The sequence below is a fragment of the Cervus elaphus genome, chromosome 13 (assembly GCF_910594005.1).
Source record: "Cervus elaphus chromosome 13, mCerEla1.1, whole genome shotgun sequence".
Lineage (NCBI taxonomy): Eukaryota > Metazoa > Chordata > Mammalia > Artiodactyla > Cervidae > Cervus > Cervus elaphus.
This window is the reverse complement of record NC_057827.1, coordinates 34,904,211-34,918,118: the sequence shown is the minus strand read 5'-3', so window position 1 is coordinate 34,918,118 and position 13,908 is coordinate 34,904,211. Positions and strand designations below refer to the sequence as shown.

Sequence of the window (13,908 nt, the reverse complement as noted above, 5' to 3'; positions counted from 1 at the left end):
TGTTTGCTTAACCAACCACTATTGTCTGTTCAGCATGCTAAAGCAAAACATCTTTCCACACAGACATTATTGATGTAAATAGACATCTGATCAAGCGTGCAGTGCTCAAGTAAATGTGATACAAATATACAATATTTGCATTGTAAAGCGATGGGTGAGTTTGGGAGAAAAGTATTTTTATGATAGATATGGTCAGAGAAGCTCATATTCTAGTTCATTAAAACAACTTATTGTCAAAAGTGTGATTTTAGGAACTATGTTTATAATAAGCACAGGATCGCTTCTCAGCCTTTTGGCTAAGATCAAGTATAACAAACACAGAAAAAGAGATGTTAGATACAGTATGGGTCTGACCTCAGAAAAAAATCTGGGAGACAATTTATGAACTGCCCAGAAGGATCAAAGGAACTGAAGAAAACTGAAATGAAATCAGTGGTCTGACCGTCTGAAAAGTTAGACAACGTGAGACATGTCAACAGATTGAGTCCCAGTGCGTCACAACAGTGCATCTCTGTAGAGCTGTTAGAGAGAAACATCCTCATCAAGACCTCTGGGTCTGGAGTCAGACTGACCTGACTTTGAGCCATCATGCTACCAAGTTGTGTGACCTTAGACAAGTCATATGAGTCCTTAAAATTCAGTTTCTTATTTTTAAAATAGAGATTAAAAACACTTACCCCACAAGCCTAAGGATTAAATGAGACTACATAAAAGCACCATGCTAGCTAGCTTGCTCCTTGGAAGGAAAGCTATGACAAACCTAGACAGCATATTAATAAGCAGAGACATCACTTTGCCGACAAAGGTCTGTATAGTCAAAGCTATGGTTTTTTCAGTAGTCATGTACAGATGTGAATTGTTGTTCAGTTGCTCAGTTGTGGCCGACTCTGCAACCCCATGGACTATAGCACGCCAGGCTTCCCTGTCCTTCACCATCTCCCAGAGTTTGCTCAAATTCATGTCCACTGAGTCGGTGATGCCATCCAAACAACTTGTCCTCTGTCATCCCCTTCTCCTCCCGTCTTCAATCTTTCCCAGCATCAGGGTCTTTTCCAATGAGTCAGTTCTTCGCATCAGGTGGCCAAAGTATTGGAGCTTCAGCTTCAGCATCAGTCCTTCCAATGAATATTTAGGGTTGATTTCTTTTATGATTGACTGATTTGATCTCCTTGGAGTCCAAGGGACTCTCAAGAGTCTTCTCCAACACCACAGTTCGAAAGCATCAATTCTTTGGTGCTCAGCCTTCATCATGGTCCAGTTCTTACATTACTATGCTGACAAAGGTCTGTATAGACAAAGCTATGGTTTTGCCAGTAGTCCTTTATGGATGTGAGAGCTGAACCATGAAAAAGACTGAGTGGGAAAGATTGAAGGCAAGAGAAGAAGGAGGTGGCAGAGGATGAGATGGTTAGATAGCATCACCGACTTAATGGACATGAATTTGAGCAAACTCCAGGAGATAGTAAAGGACAGAGGAGCCTGGTGTCCTGCAGCCCATGGGGTTGCAGAGTCGGACACAAACTAACAACCGAACAACAACAACAAAGCTAGCACATGGTAGGCCCTGTAGACCGACTCAGATTCCAAAGGGGTGAAGAATTTACCCAAACCATCTTGCAGGTGTTGAATCAGGTTAAATTTTGAGTGCCACATTCCCACTGTTCCTGTACCTTTCTTCAGAGTGATAAACCTATGTAATTGCTTTGTGTGACAACGTGTTGCATAGTGGTAACAAAAGGTTATCCATTAGAATATTTTCTTAACTGGTTCCATTTCATTGTATACTAATAAGGCTGTCAAAATATTTTTCTCCCTTCAGCAAAGACTTTTATTTCACTCTGAATTCATATTGGCACAGATGGCCTTGAGATCCCGGATATTGTATATTGCATACTCTTTGACAGTTTTTACAATTGAAGGTGGTCTCAAGAAACAAATCAATGTACTGACTTGGCAATTAATTCTGGCTAAAAAGGAAATATGGTTTCCTTGAAAAATTGGTTTAATTTTTATATTCAAACTTGCATGCCCCTTGACCTGCTCTTATCAGTAAAGGTTAAACAGAGGGCAGTGGGTCACAGCAAGCTGGACACAGCTAATTAAATAAGGGCTGAGCTGAGAAGGTGTCACTCCTTGATTTAAAAGAGCAAGGCCCTCCTGAAGTCTCTTTGGGGCTTGAAAAACATCTTGTCTCAGTGCAATGAAACTGAGGCAGAAGGCACTCTTAAAATTTAGCAGTAATTTTGTTTCAACAGTATTAATTAAAAAGACTGTGTTTCACAGGAGGGTTAGGCAGAGTGAATTCATTGAAAGTTCCAAGCTGCAACATATCTGACCTGGTTCAAGCCAGCTAAGACCTCCAATCGAGAGATGAGTTTAAGACGCTGCCGTACCCCACAGGCCCGCAGTGGCGCTTCATTCCAGTGTGGGCTGCGAGTGTATTCTGTGGGCTTCGCCTCTCCCCTTTGCCCTCATGTCGCTCTGTCTGTTTGACATGTTTATTAAATAGAAGCTTCAGGCTGCACAGACAGACTCAGGCTCTCCTCCCGCGTCGCCCACCACCGGCAGCCGCTTGCCTGTCTTGAGAAAGGATCCCAGAAGCCTCGTAACTGAGGGGGCTGCATTTTGTTTGTTTTTTTGGGGGGAGGTGTTTGTTGGGGATTTTTTACATTCTTTTGGGAGCTGTGGAGCTGTTTGAACAATAACTAGTTGTTCTTTATATCTATTTTGTCTTTGAACTTAAGTAAATAATTAGAATTGTATTTTAATCTCTGCATATGAGGAAATATTTTCTCCTTAAAAAAAAAAAAGTATTGGAAGTTAGCTAAGTGATAGATTTGCAGGTGAATTTTAATATCTTTAAATTTTTCCGAGTTTTCTACAGTGAGACTATTGGTGCAATGAGAAAAAAATACCTCATTAAAAATGGGATAAATACTCATGCTTTAGGTGAATAACATCTTGATCCACATAGTTGCAGGCATCTGGTCTGCTATGCTCTATTTTCTTTTGGGGGGGGCAGGGGGCGATTAAGTGTTGCATTTATTATGGTCACTTATTAGAGCAAGAATCCTTGAACTGAGCTGTTAAGCGTTGTACTTTCGAAATTTCCTATGCTTTCCTGGCAGCGTGGCGCAGAGTGCACCGGGCCCAGGCTTGCTTTGTGATTTGCAGCCCTGGCTCTCCCTGGCTGGGGAGTGCTAACTGCTCCTTGTCTTTGTCAGTCTATCGTAGGCGCAGAGGGCTTGTCCCTCGCGTTCCGGCACATCGCCAGCTCCCTGCTGGGCCACTGCAGCCACGTCTCCTGTGAAAGCCTCCTTCATGAGGTCATCGTCTGTGTGGGCTACTTCACTGTCAACCACCCAGATAACCAGGTAAGGGGCCCAGGAACGTTCCTCAGACTGCTTCCCCAGCCCTGAGAGTGTGAGGTATTGGAGTGAGAAAAGGCAGGCGAGCCTGCTGGAACCCATCTGTTCTGTGTGAGGCCCTTGAGGCAGGCTCCAGGGATATGTCTCTGGTTTCTCCTCTCTAGAAAGACGTGATCAGCCCTAGATCAGCACGAGGACCTCCTCTTAGAGCTAGAAAAATAAAATATTTTTCATCAAATATTCTTGTTAAGCCACATAGAAGTGTCTCCTCCCTTACCATGTAGATTCTGATGCTTTATTCATTTTGTTTGTTTGTTTGGATGAAATAGATAACACTTTCAACTTGCATCACTTTGCAAATAGCATCAGAGTCCATTGCTTTATGAAACTGCTCTTGGTCTTTGGCTTCTGCCGAGGTGCTTAAGAGGGTGCCAGATGGTGTTGGAGGGGAGCCTGAGAAGGCAGGGCTTGGGCCTTACTGCCTTGAATCACCCAGAATACTTTTGCATTTAACTGTTTTTTTGTTTGTTTGTTTCTGAGCAAGATTTCATTTGTAAATAGGGTTCTGTTGCCTTAAAATGTTGGGAAATCTGTTTTACAGATTTTATTTTTAAAATAACAATAATAAAATATTTCTCCTTATTTTAAAAAACAGAGTTATGGCATAACATATCAGATTTTAATTCCTGACAACCTAATTTATCTAAAGCCTCCTACTCAGCAACTCTAATTGTGTGGATTATATCTGAGAAAAAGGCCACCAAACAACCCTCGCTCCAAGTTTCCTAATTTTTTATTTTAGGCAACTCTGTAATAAATGTGCTTACTAGGTTTATTAGCCTGCAGTAATCTAGACCAGGAGAAGGCAATGACACCCCACTCCAGTACTCTTGCCTGGAAAATCCCATGGACGGAGGAGCCTGGTAGGCTGCAGTCCATGGGGTCGCTAGGAGTTGAACACGACTGAGCTACTTCACTTTCACTTTTCACTTTCATGCATTGGAGAAGGAAATGGCAACCCACTGCAGTGTTCCTGCCTGGAGAATCCCAGAGACGGGGCAGCCTGGTGAGCTGCCATCTATGGGGTCACACAGTCGGACACGACTGAAGCAACTTAGCAGCAGCAGCAGCAATAATCTAGACCAGGGCAGGACAAGGACAGGAGATAGTTGTAGTGCCAGAGCCAAATACAAGGTGAGAACCTACACTCTAAGAGCTGATGAAACTGCCTATCTGATAAGAAGAAAGAAGATAGAAGAAACAAGACAAGCCCAAGAACTTAGCAGGTGTAGGTATTGGGGTTCACAGGGACACTAACTCCAGTACTTTATTTCCCCAGATGATTGTTGATGCCCCTAGTGCTGACCCTGAGTGAGCATGGAGGCAAAATGTATGTTGTATATCTTCCCTCTAAGAAGGTTAAAGAATATGCAGTCCATCCCAGAAAGATTTCCATGATTAAAATACAGGAAATGCGGACCCTTGCCAGAATAAGTGTCACACATAGAAAAATCCCTCTTTCACAGACCTCGTTGCCCTGGGGGCAGACCTTTCTCCTCTCCCACCGTGGGAGCACTCACACAGCACTCTTCCCAGCCAGCACCTCCAGATAGATGCTCTATCCTTTCTGGACCAGGTTCCACAGGTTCAGGAGTCTCTCACAAGCTACTCAAGGAGGAACATCTCCTGTTAGGTTATCTTTTCTACATGTGTGTCCATTTGACCTACTAAACTGCATCTCATTTCCCTTCAAAAGTTTGTCTTTTTGTTACAAAAGTATCCCTTACTCATCATGAAAAAGATAAGCAAGCTTAAAGAAGGAAGCAGAGTCCCAGCCATTCCTGATCTCCCTGTTGAGACAGCCACTGTTACCATTTTGGCAGGTTCCTTGCAGTCTCTTTTCTGTGAACATTTTGCCAGTTAATATTGTTGAGATATAATTGACATATAGCATTGTATTGGTTTTAAATGTGTACAGTGTGAAGACTTGATCATGGTTATGTTGCAAAATGATTAGCACAATAAATTTAGTTAACAGTCATTACCTCACATAGTTAAATTTCTTTTTATTGTGATGAGAACATTTAGATGTACTCTCTGCGACTTTCAGATATGGAATACAGTATTGTTAACTTGAGTCATATACTGTATATTACATCCCCAGAACTTATTTATCTTATAACTGGAAGTTTGTACCTTTTGACACCTTCACTCATTTCACCCACATTCTGTCCCTCTATGAACATTTTTACCTAGCTGAGCTCATATTGCATATACAGTCCTATCCTGCTTTATACACTTAACATTATATCAGAACCCTTCTTTGTGAGTATCACTTTTAATGGCTACATGACTTTACCTTATGTAAGTCATTTACTATTTATCATGACACTATCTCCTGCCCTTGTAAAGAGGTGAGTAATTTGTGTGTGTGATGATATGTTACTGTACAGTTCTACAGCAAAAGGTTTAGTTCCTTCAGCACACTCATGTTTCGGGATGGTTTGAAACTCTTTGCTTAAATCAGCTGTGTTGTGATGAGTTTACTGAACTGTGTGGGATTTCAGAGAATCTTTCTGCTACTCCTCCCCTGCAGGTAAAACGCATGCTCTAAGTGTCTCTGGGCTCACCAGAGTCAGTGAGAGATGGGGGCGGGGGAACTGGTGTTTGGAAATGGCATGTTAAAGCTGACATCGACCTGATGGCAAAGTAATGCCTGGGCATGTTGGAACAAGAAAAAAGCAGATTCAGTGGGCAGAGAGAGCAGCGAGCAATGCAAGGAGGAGACAGAGACCCTATGGCTTCTCAGTCAGGGAAGAAGATGCCGTGGGGTTTAGAGGTAATTGTGGAGAGGTAAGTTCACTATGAGTAAAAAGTTAGAAAAGTTAAAAAAAAAAAAAAAGGCCAGACCTCCTTTCTCAACACCTTGCCTCCCAGAAATCCTACCTGGACATCCACTTATGATTTGATGGAAGGTCAGAGAAGTCAGTTCAGTCCTGATGCAATTGCTGAAACGGTAAAGTATCTGTGTACGATGCAGGAGATCTGGGTTCAATTCCTGAGTTGGGAAGATCCCCTGGAGAAGGGAATGGCAACCCACTCCAGTACTTTTGCCTGGAGAATCCCATGGACAGAAGAGCCTGGCGGTCTACAGTCCATGAGGTCACAGAGAGTCAGACACAACTGAGAGATTAACACTCGGTGTCAACTAGGGAAGAAATCAGAAATTGCTAGAAATGATAGTAATTGTCAACCACTGAGACACTGAACCTTAAGGAGATGCTGTTTCTAAGCATAACCTATTATAGTCATAGAATTCTTTATTTGTTGCTCAGTCATGTCTGACTCTTTGCAACCCTGTGGACTGCAGCACACCAGGCTTCCCTGTCCTTCATCATCTCCCGTAGCTTGCTCACACTCATGTCCATTGAGTTGGTGATGCCATCCAAGAATTCTTTATACTACCCTCATATCTGTTGTCTTTTGGACCTCCCTCATTAACATTTCACTGAAGCTATAAGCAGAAGATTTATTCCTACCTCACAGACAGGTGAGGTATTGGGATTCAGCGAGGTGAAATAAGCCCCCTGAAATGACATAAAGAATTGGAGGAACTGAGGCTCCGAGAAGGAAAAGGAATTGACCAGCAAGAATTCACAGAACCCAGTTTCCTAGAGGGCAGTCCTGATGCCCTTTCTGCCTCACTTCTGTTATTATGATAGTGAATTTATTTAACCTCATGCCACTTTCTTTAAATCAGAGAAATTTCAGAGGAGAAATTACAATGCTCAACTGATTTAATGTTCCGTATCATCAGGCAGAAATCATGTTAATTTGCAGGCCTGTTTGTCCACAGAGGCTCTTTTATTCCTTCCAGGGAAACAGCTTGTGTCTTTATAAGACAGGAGACCCTGAATTCCTGCTGCAACCGAAGGCTGTTTTATTAGGTAAACTGCTTTGCATAAAGGATTGGCTCTTCTTATTTGCCACCATTTAGTCTATTAACTGGAAGGACTGAGCCCCATGATACCAAGGATGACTTTAGAAGAGAAACCTGGATAATAAAAGCAAGGCCCCATCCTTGATAGAACCAATCATCTGTTTCCTGTAAGGTTGCAGTTTCTAATTAAAAAATTTTTAATCAAAAGCTTCCTTGTATTTTATAGTACTTTCATGACTCTAAGTTCCTTCCCATTTAATTATTATAATGAACGTAATTAGTATGTGCTGTCAGGCCTTCACTTTATTTACATTTTATATTGGATAATTAAATGTGGTCTGATAATTAAATTAACTCAAATGACAGATGATTTGACTGCCTGCATATTACTGTATTGGGAATAAGCACCTTTGCATATTCATTTTAGTTAGTGACTGACTTTTTCACCTGGTAAGACCCCATAGATTCCTGCTATCAGAGCTGGAGTCTCCCATGATAGTTGAAAGGAGGAAGGCTCCCATTGGCCCACCCTCCCCCATCAGCTTCTCTGAAGGGAGTCATGAAGACTGTGTCATCATCTGCTTGTCCATTGATTGGGGGGGCGGGGGGGGGGGGCGCGGGGGGCGGGGCGGTCAGAACTGGCCAGTCAGCTGGACAGTGAGGCTTGTGAAGCTAGATTCTGCCTAAGCTGTGTGACACGCAGTTTCCAAGTCTTTTGTTGCTTGATGACTTAGTAAGAAAATCGAAAGGTAATTGACTAGATGTTCCTAAAATGTTGTGCTCACCTCAGACATTTCCCTGCAAACAAAAACAGGGGCAGTCTCCCGGTTGTATACCGCCTGCCCGTGAGGGACGCAGAGTTGTGTTTTAAGAGTGGCAGTTTCCCAGTACATTTTTGCTTTTAGAACTCTCAGAGGTGCCCTAATTCGTGCGCAAACATTCTTGCTTTGCTCCTTGTTTTTCTCAAAGGCAGATGGTCCTAGGTCACACCCCTTTGGTAAACTCCTCCTGCCTCATCCAGGTCTAAGAGTAGAGTGTGCTGTGGTGGGCTTGGAGTGGAAACTCCAGCCTTCAAGGCCCTTCTGTCCTTCCAGTGTTGGCAGCTTATTCCTGAGCTGTCACACACACATTCAGCTTTCTGTATTTTCTTTCCTTGTGTGACAGATACAGTTCCCTTTCACAAAACAATAATGTATCATGTCTAAGGAAGAGCCTAAGAACTTCAACAATATAACTATCTTGGAGTTACTGTCAGTATTTACAGCAACAAAGGAAGCTATGGGGTTTGTTCCCAAAAGTAGAACAAATGAACTTCCTAATTAAAAATAACTTCTGCCTAAAGATTTATTTGGAGGCTTCCGGTGAGTGACCTGGCTGGTGTTAGAATGGAGAAATTTGCCAGTTAGTGATTTTGGCCACTTGGAAAAGTCACCAATATCACAAAATCCAAACAAAAGATACCTTTACGCCCCTCATCTCTTTGGTGTCCCCATCTCGCTTTTCCCACACAAGGGTAGTTTGAAGTACCGCCTGAGCCTCGGTTTCCTCATCTGTGAAATGGAGGGCATAGTACTACTACTGCCCGTGTTGCTGAGTGAATTAAATGAGACAACACAGGCCCAGACTCATAGTGCATGCTCAAAAAAGGCAGACCTTGCTGTCCCAGTGGCCCTCTTATCATCAGCTTTATGGCACTAAATAATATGGCTGAGGAGAAGGAAATGGCAACCCACTCCAATATTCTTGCCTGGGAAATCCCAGAGGAGTCTGACAAGCTATAGTCCATGAGGTCACAAAAGAGTCAGACACGGCTTAGTGACTAAACAACAGCAACAAAGGTTTGCAGGCTTATTCAGTTTTACTTGTTTAATGTTCACTAGTCTAGATGACACGTAATACACGTTACTATTCAGTGGTCAGTGGACTAAGTCTCTTAGAGCGCTATCACTTGAGCAGAGATTGCGCATCAGCTGCTTGAGCACATCTATAAGAACGCTGGAACTGCCGGTCACAAGCTTCGATACCTAGCCTTTGTTCTGCTTGACCGTGAGCCTATTTCCTCATCTATGTATGAAAGGTGTGCTTTAGTGATTCCTCAGTTTCTTTCCAACTTTAAATGTCTGTGATCTAGTAATATATTTTAAACAACTGATCTGAGGAAGAGAAGATACCTGTTATTGGAAGAGTCGTTTAGCCTAAAAGGTCCAAATCACACCATCTGGGTCTGCTACTAGTCAGACAGCCACTGTCATGGGCACAGTGGTGTGTAACATGACGGCAGCGACTTCAGGAAAGCGACATTAGTGATGTGATGACTTTTTCTCACTGATGCTTTGGCTAAGTGGTTACATGTCCCTACAGCCACTCTTGTCAGTTCTCTTCCCACCTTGCTATTACCATGTGGGCTCTGGCAAAGAATGTTCAAGAAAGGGTGGGAAAATAGTTTATACCCTCCCGGAAGTTGGGAAAGTGCCCCATGTAGACTAGAATTCTGCCCATTTCTGAAGTCTGAGCTTAAAAAGGTTTGGGAAATTCCAGACTGAGACTGAGAATTGAGTTTCTTCATCTAAAAAACCAGCAAATTGGAAAAGATACTCTCTGAAAGCTTACAGAATAAACTTATTCAGAATTAAAAAAATAATAATTATTATTATTATTACTGCTGAGTCAGCAGTAGGCTGAATTCATAATTCTGGCATGGTGAACTGAAAAAAACATGGTTGTACAGATAACGGTTGCTGAAGCCATGAAATTAAAAGATGGTTACTCCTTGGAAGAAAAGCTCTGACAAACTAGACAGTATATTAAAAAGCAGAGACATCACTTTGCTGACAAAGATCCGTATAGCCAAAGCTGTGGTTTTTCCAGTAGTCATGTACAGATGTGAGAGTTGGACCATGAAGAAAACTGAGCACTGAAGAATTGATGCTTTCGAATTGTGCTGGAGAAGACTCTTGAGAATCCCTTGGACAGCAAGAAGATCGAACCAGTCTATCCTAAAGGAAATCAACCCAGAATATTCACTGGAAGGACTGATGCTGAAGCCGAAGCTCCAATACTTTGGCCACCTGATGCAAAGAGCCAGCTCATTGGGAATGACCCTGGTGCTGGGAAAGATTGAAGGCAGGAGGAGAAAGGGGTGACAGAGGATGAGATGGTTGGATGGCATCATCTCAATGGACATGAGTTTGAGCAAACTCCAGGAGATGGTGAAGGACAGGGAAGCCTGGCATGCTGCAGTCCATGAGATCTCAAAGAGTTGACATGACTTAGCAACAGACTGAACAGCAAAAACAAACTATCCTTCCTTCACCAGTCTTCTCAGTTTCTCAGTTTGGGGGAACTCAGGTTCAGAACACTCCAATAACATAACTGTCATGAAATCTAACTTTGAAACTGAAAGCTCACCATAGTTTCATCTCCACTGCACTGTAAAGGCTGGCAGCCCACTAAACTCCTTCAGCAGTGTCTGTGAGGCGAAGAGCATGAGGAGGGACATTGTGAGGGTTGGTTTAGCCACACAGTGACATGAAGTTAATTCTCTGAGATCCATCCCAAGACTGGGCAGAGCGCAGAAAATGCACAAGGGGAAGAAGCCAAACAATGAACCGTCAGCACCCTAGTCCCAGGTACCCAAACCAGGTCCTGTGAACAAGGTCCAAGGCTGAACACTGCCACCAGTTGAGGGGTGTATGTCCAGTCATCAGTCATCCTTGGCTCACTTGGAAGTCTTCTACTGGTGTGGAAAATGAGGCCAGAAAGAATATTTTGTCAAAGTTTAACTAATGACCAATCATAAAACTAACTTTTTCTGGGCCTGCCTTGGTGTTCAGATTTAAAGGGTATCTTTTTAAATCACTGAGATAGACTGTAAAGACTTCTGTAATCACAGAGAAAACACCTCTTCTGACATAGGAGATCTTACGTAAAAGCCTGACATCATAGAACAAACACTGGGACAGCAGTCAGAAGGTAAGGTCTTCTCATAACTATGCAGCTCTGTGACCCTGGGCAAGTCACTGCCCTTCTCTGGGCTTCACTTTCCTATCTGTCAAAAGAATTAGGCTGGGTCCTCCCAAGGACCCTTCCAGCTCTGACAGAAGACAAATGTATAAGTCTAAGATGAAGTGAGAAGTCATGTCCAGGTCAGTATAGGTGCTTGAATTTAATAATTTTCATTTCTAAATGTAGTCATCACAAATGTTCAGCAGCCACGCTGATCTCCTTGCTGTTCTGCAAGCACACCTCTCAAAACTTTGTTCTTACTGCTTTCTACCTGGGAATCTTTTCCCCCAGAAATCAGCATGGTCTGGGGAGGGGTTGCGGGGGGGACTTTCAAAGGCTTTTTTCTCAGTTTTCATGTTATCAGAGTGGCCTTTCCTGACATAGTATCTAAAATCAGCCCCATGGTTCCTGTTTTCACCTTTACCTAGCTGTATTTTTATTCATATACTTATTGCCCACCCCAACATTTATTTTGTCTGTCTCCCCTCTCCCACCCCATGCTACTAAAGTGTTAGTATGTCGAGAACAGAGTCTTTGTCTGCAGTGCCTACAGGAGTGTCTGGCACATAGTAATTACTTAATATTTGTTAAATGAATTATTGGATATTGAGATAATATACCTCTTCTAGACATTATACTGCAGAGAAGGTTAAAATGGCCCCAGATTTTAAAGAATACAACACTTCTGCTTTAGTGACCAAACCTCCTAAACTGACTTTTAGCTAAAAATTTAAGAGCCATTTCTTTGGCATGATAAGTTAGTTACATTTTAATTTATGCTAAGAGAAACTTCTTAGTTTTGTTTTTGCTGGAGCCAGTAGTTCTGAGATCTGAAGGAAACTACTCTGTTTAAGGTTTGGCATATCCTGTGTTTGAGAAAACAGCAGTGTGTGAGAGAAAGCTTTGGAGGCAGACTGAAGTCCATGTCCTAGCCCACCTCTCACTTGAGTGATATAAACTCGGGCAGGTTATCTGAGTGTCGTTTCCCCTAAGCTATAACATAGAGACAGGAAATTGTTGTAATGATTAAATGTCATCCTCAAAACTTCCCTGGTGGTCCAGTGGCTAAGACTCCACGCTTCCAATGCAGGGGCCCCAAGTTCAATCCCTGGTCTAGGGACTCGATCCCACATGCTGCAGCTAAGAGTTGGCATGCCACAACTAAAGAGGCCATGAAGGTCCCACACGCTACCTGCTGCAACTGAGACCCAGCACAGCCAAATAAATTATTTTTTAAATGTCGTCTTTATTACGCAGCCCCCAGGTTTACTTGACTCTCAGCTATGAGAGGGGATGTCTTTCGGATATTTGCTTGTCAAGTTGGTGGCATTGTCACAGAAAGTCTTTTGGATATGTGTGTTCCACTCTGAAACCATACACTGTAGGAAAATCTATACTTAAAGACCCCCAAATCACCATGTCATTCATTGTAATAGCAAGTTTCGGGGGGAGAGGGGGTTAAAATATTTTTCTTAAGTTTCTTCATGTGTGTATAGTTCCTTTGGGATCGTGCACCTTGGGTCTGCATATCTCATCAAAGAACCCAGTGTGTAGGAGTTCTGTCATGGTAGCCATGAGCTGGCCTCTGCTTTAAGGCACTGGCAGTGTGTGTTAATAGCATGATGAGAGGATTGTGGGCTCTGGAGCCAGGTGACCTATGTTCTGGTCACAGCTATCCCCCTTACCAGCTCTGTGATCCTGGTCAAAACCCTTAGCTTCCTGGTGCCAGTTTCTTTAAATCAGGATAACACTGGTAACACCTCAGAGGGTTGTTATGCAGATTAAATTAGGTCATGAGCATAGTGTAAAATTAGTACCTTCCCTGGGCCTGAACAAAGGTTAATTGTGACATGATTGAAATGTCTGCCTTCCACATTCCCTGCTCTTAATGGGAAGATCCTTGGAGTATCCACTCGGTCAGCTCTGACACTTGATACCACCTCAGACAGGCCATCTCTGCTGTCAGAGCCTGTGTTCCCGTCTGTTGAGAAAACTAAAGAGAACTCTGTGTGTCTTCATGGACCCAGAGGATGTAGAAGCCTGAGGAGGACCTCCTGTAGGGCTCTCAGCTGCCACTCGACGCGCTGCCCCAGCACAGCTGCCAAGGGAGGTCTGGGCGGGTCAGTGTGGCCCTGTCCAGCTGCCAGCTCCCCTCCCCAAGGGACATGCGTGGTTCAGCCAGACATACCTGACAGGTAATAAACATAGGCTTGTCTGGAAGGCAGTGGAGGAGAATCTCTGCTCACCATTTGGGGCTGCAGAAATAGGAGGAAGGGAGACCTCACACCCAAATAACTCTCTTCTATATGGGCAACTGCTAAACTGAAAACACACCACAGAAATAACTCAGAGGTGCCCTGAGATGGTGTTAGGAAAAGAAACTGGAAAATGCCTCACATGAATCAATGTGAGCATTTAATGGACCTTAATTGGAACCTTATCCTACTGTACTTAGAACAGAGAGATGAAAGCAAAAGAAATCTGAGAGACCATTTATTTCACTTGACAAAGCAGTAAACTAAAACTACAAAAAGATTTGACTACTGTTATATTTTTTATGATTAAATAAAATTGTCATAGACTGGTGCTGGCGAG

General features: G+C 43.0%; 1 protein-coding gene across 2 annotated transcripts in view; it reads left to right on the top strand.

Annotated features, from left to right (window-relative positions):
* Nucleotides 1-13,908, top strand: part of SCAPER (S-phase cyclin A associated protein in the ER) — a 400,216-nt gene that overhangs the window by 367,101 nt on the left and 19,207 nt on the right. For both annotated transcript variants that reach the window (XM_043921754.1, XM_043921755.1), the window contains exon 29: nucleotides 3,225-3,374. In XM_043921754.1, coding sequence (XP_043777689.1) covers nucleotides 3,225-3,374 — 150 coding nt within the window. The remainder of the gene's footprint in view (nucleotides 1-3,224; nucleotides 3,375-13,908) is intronic.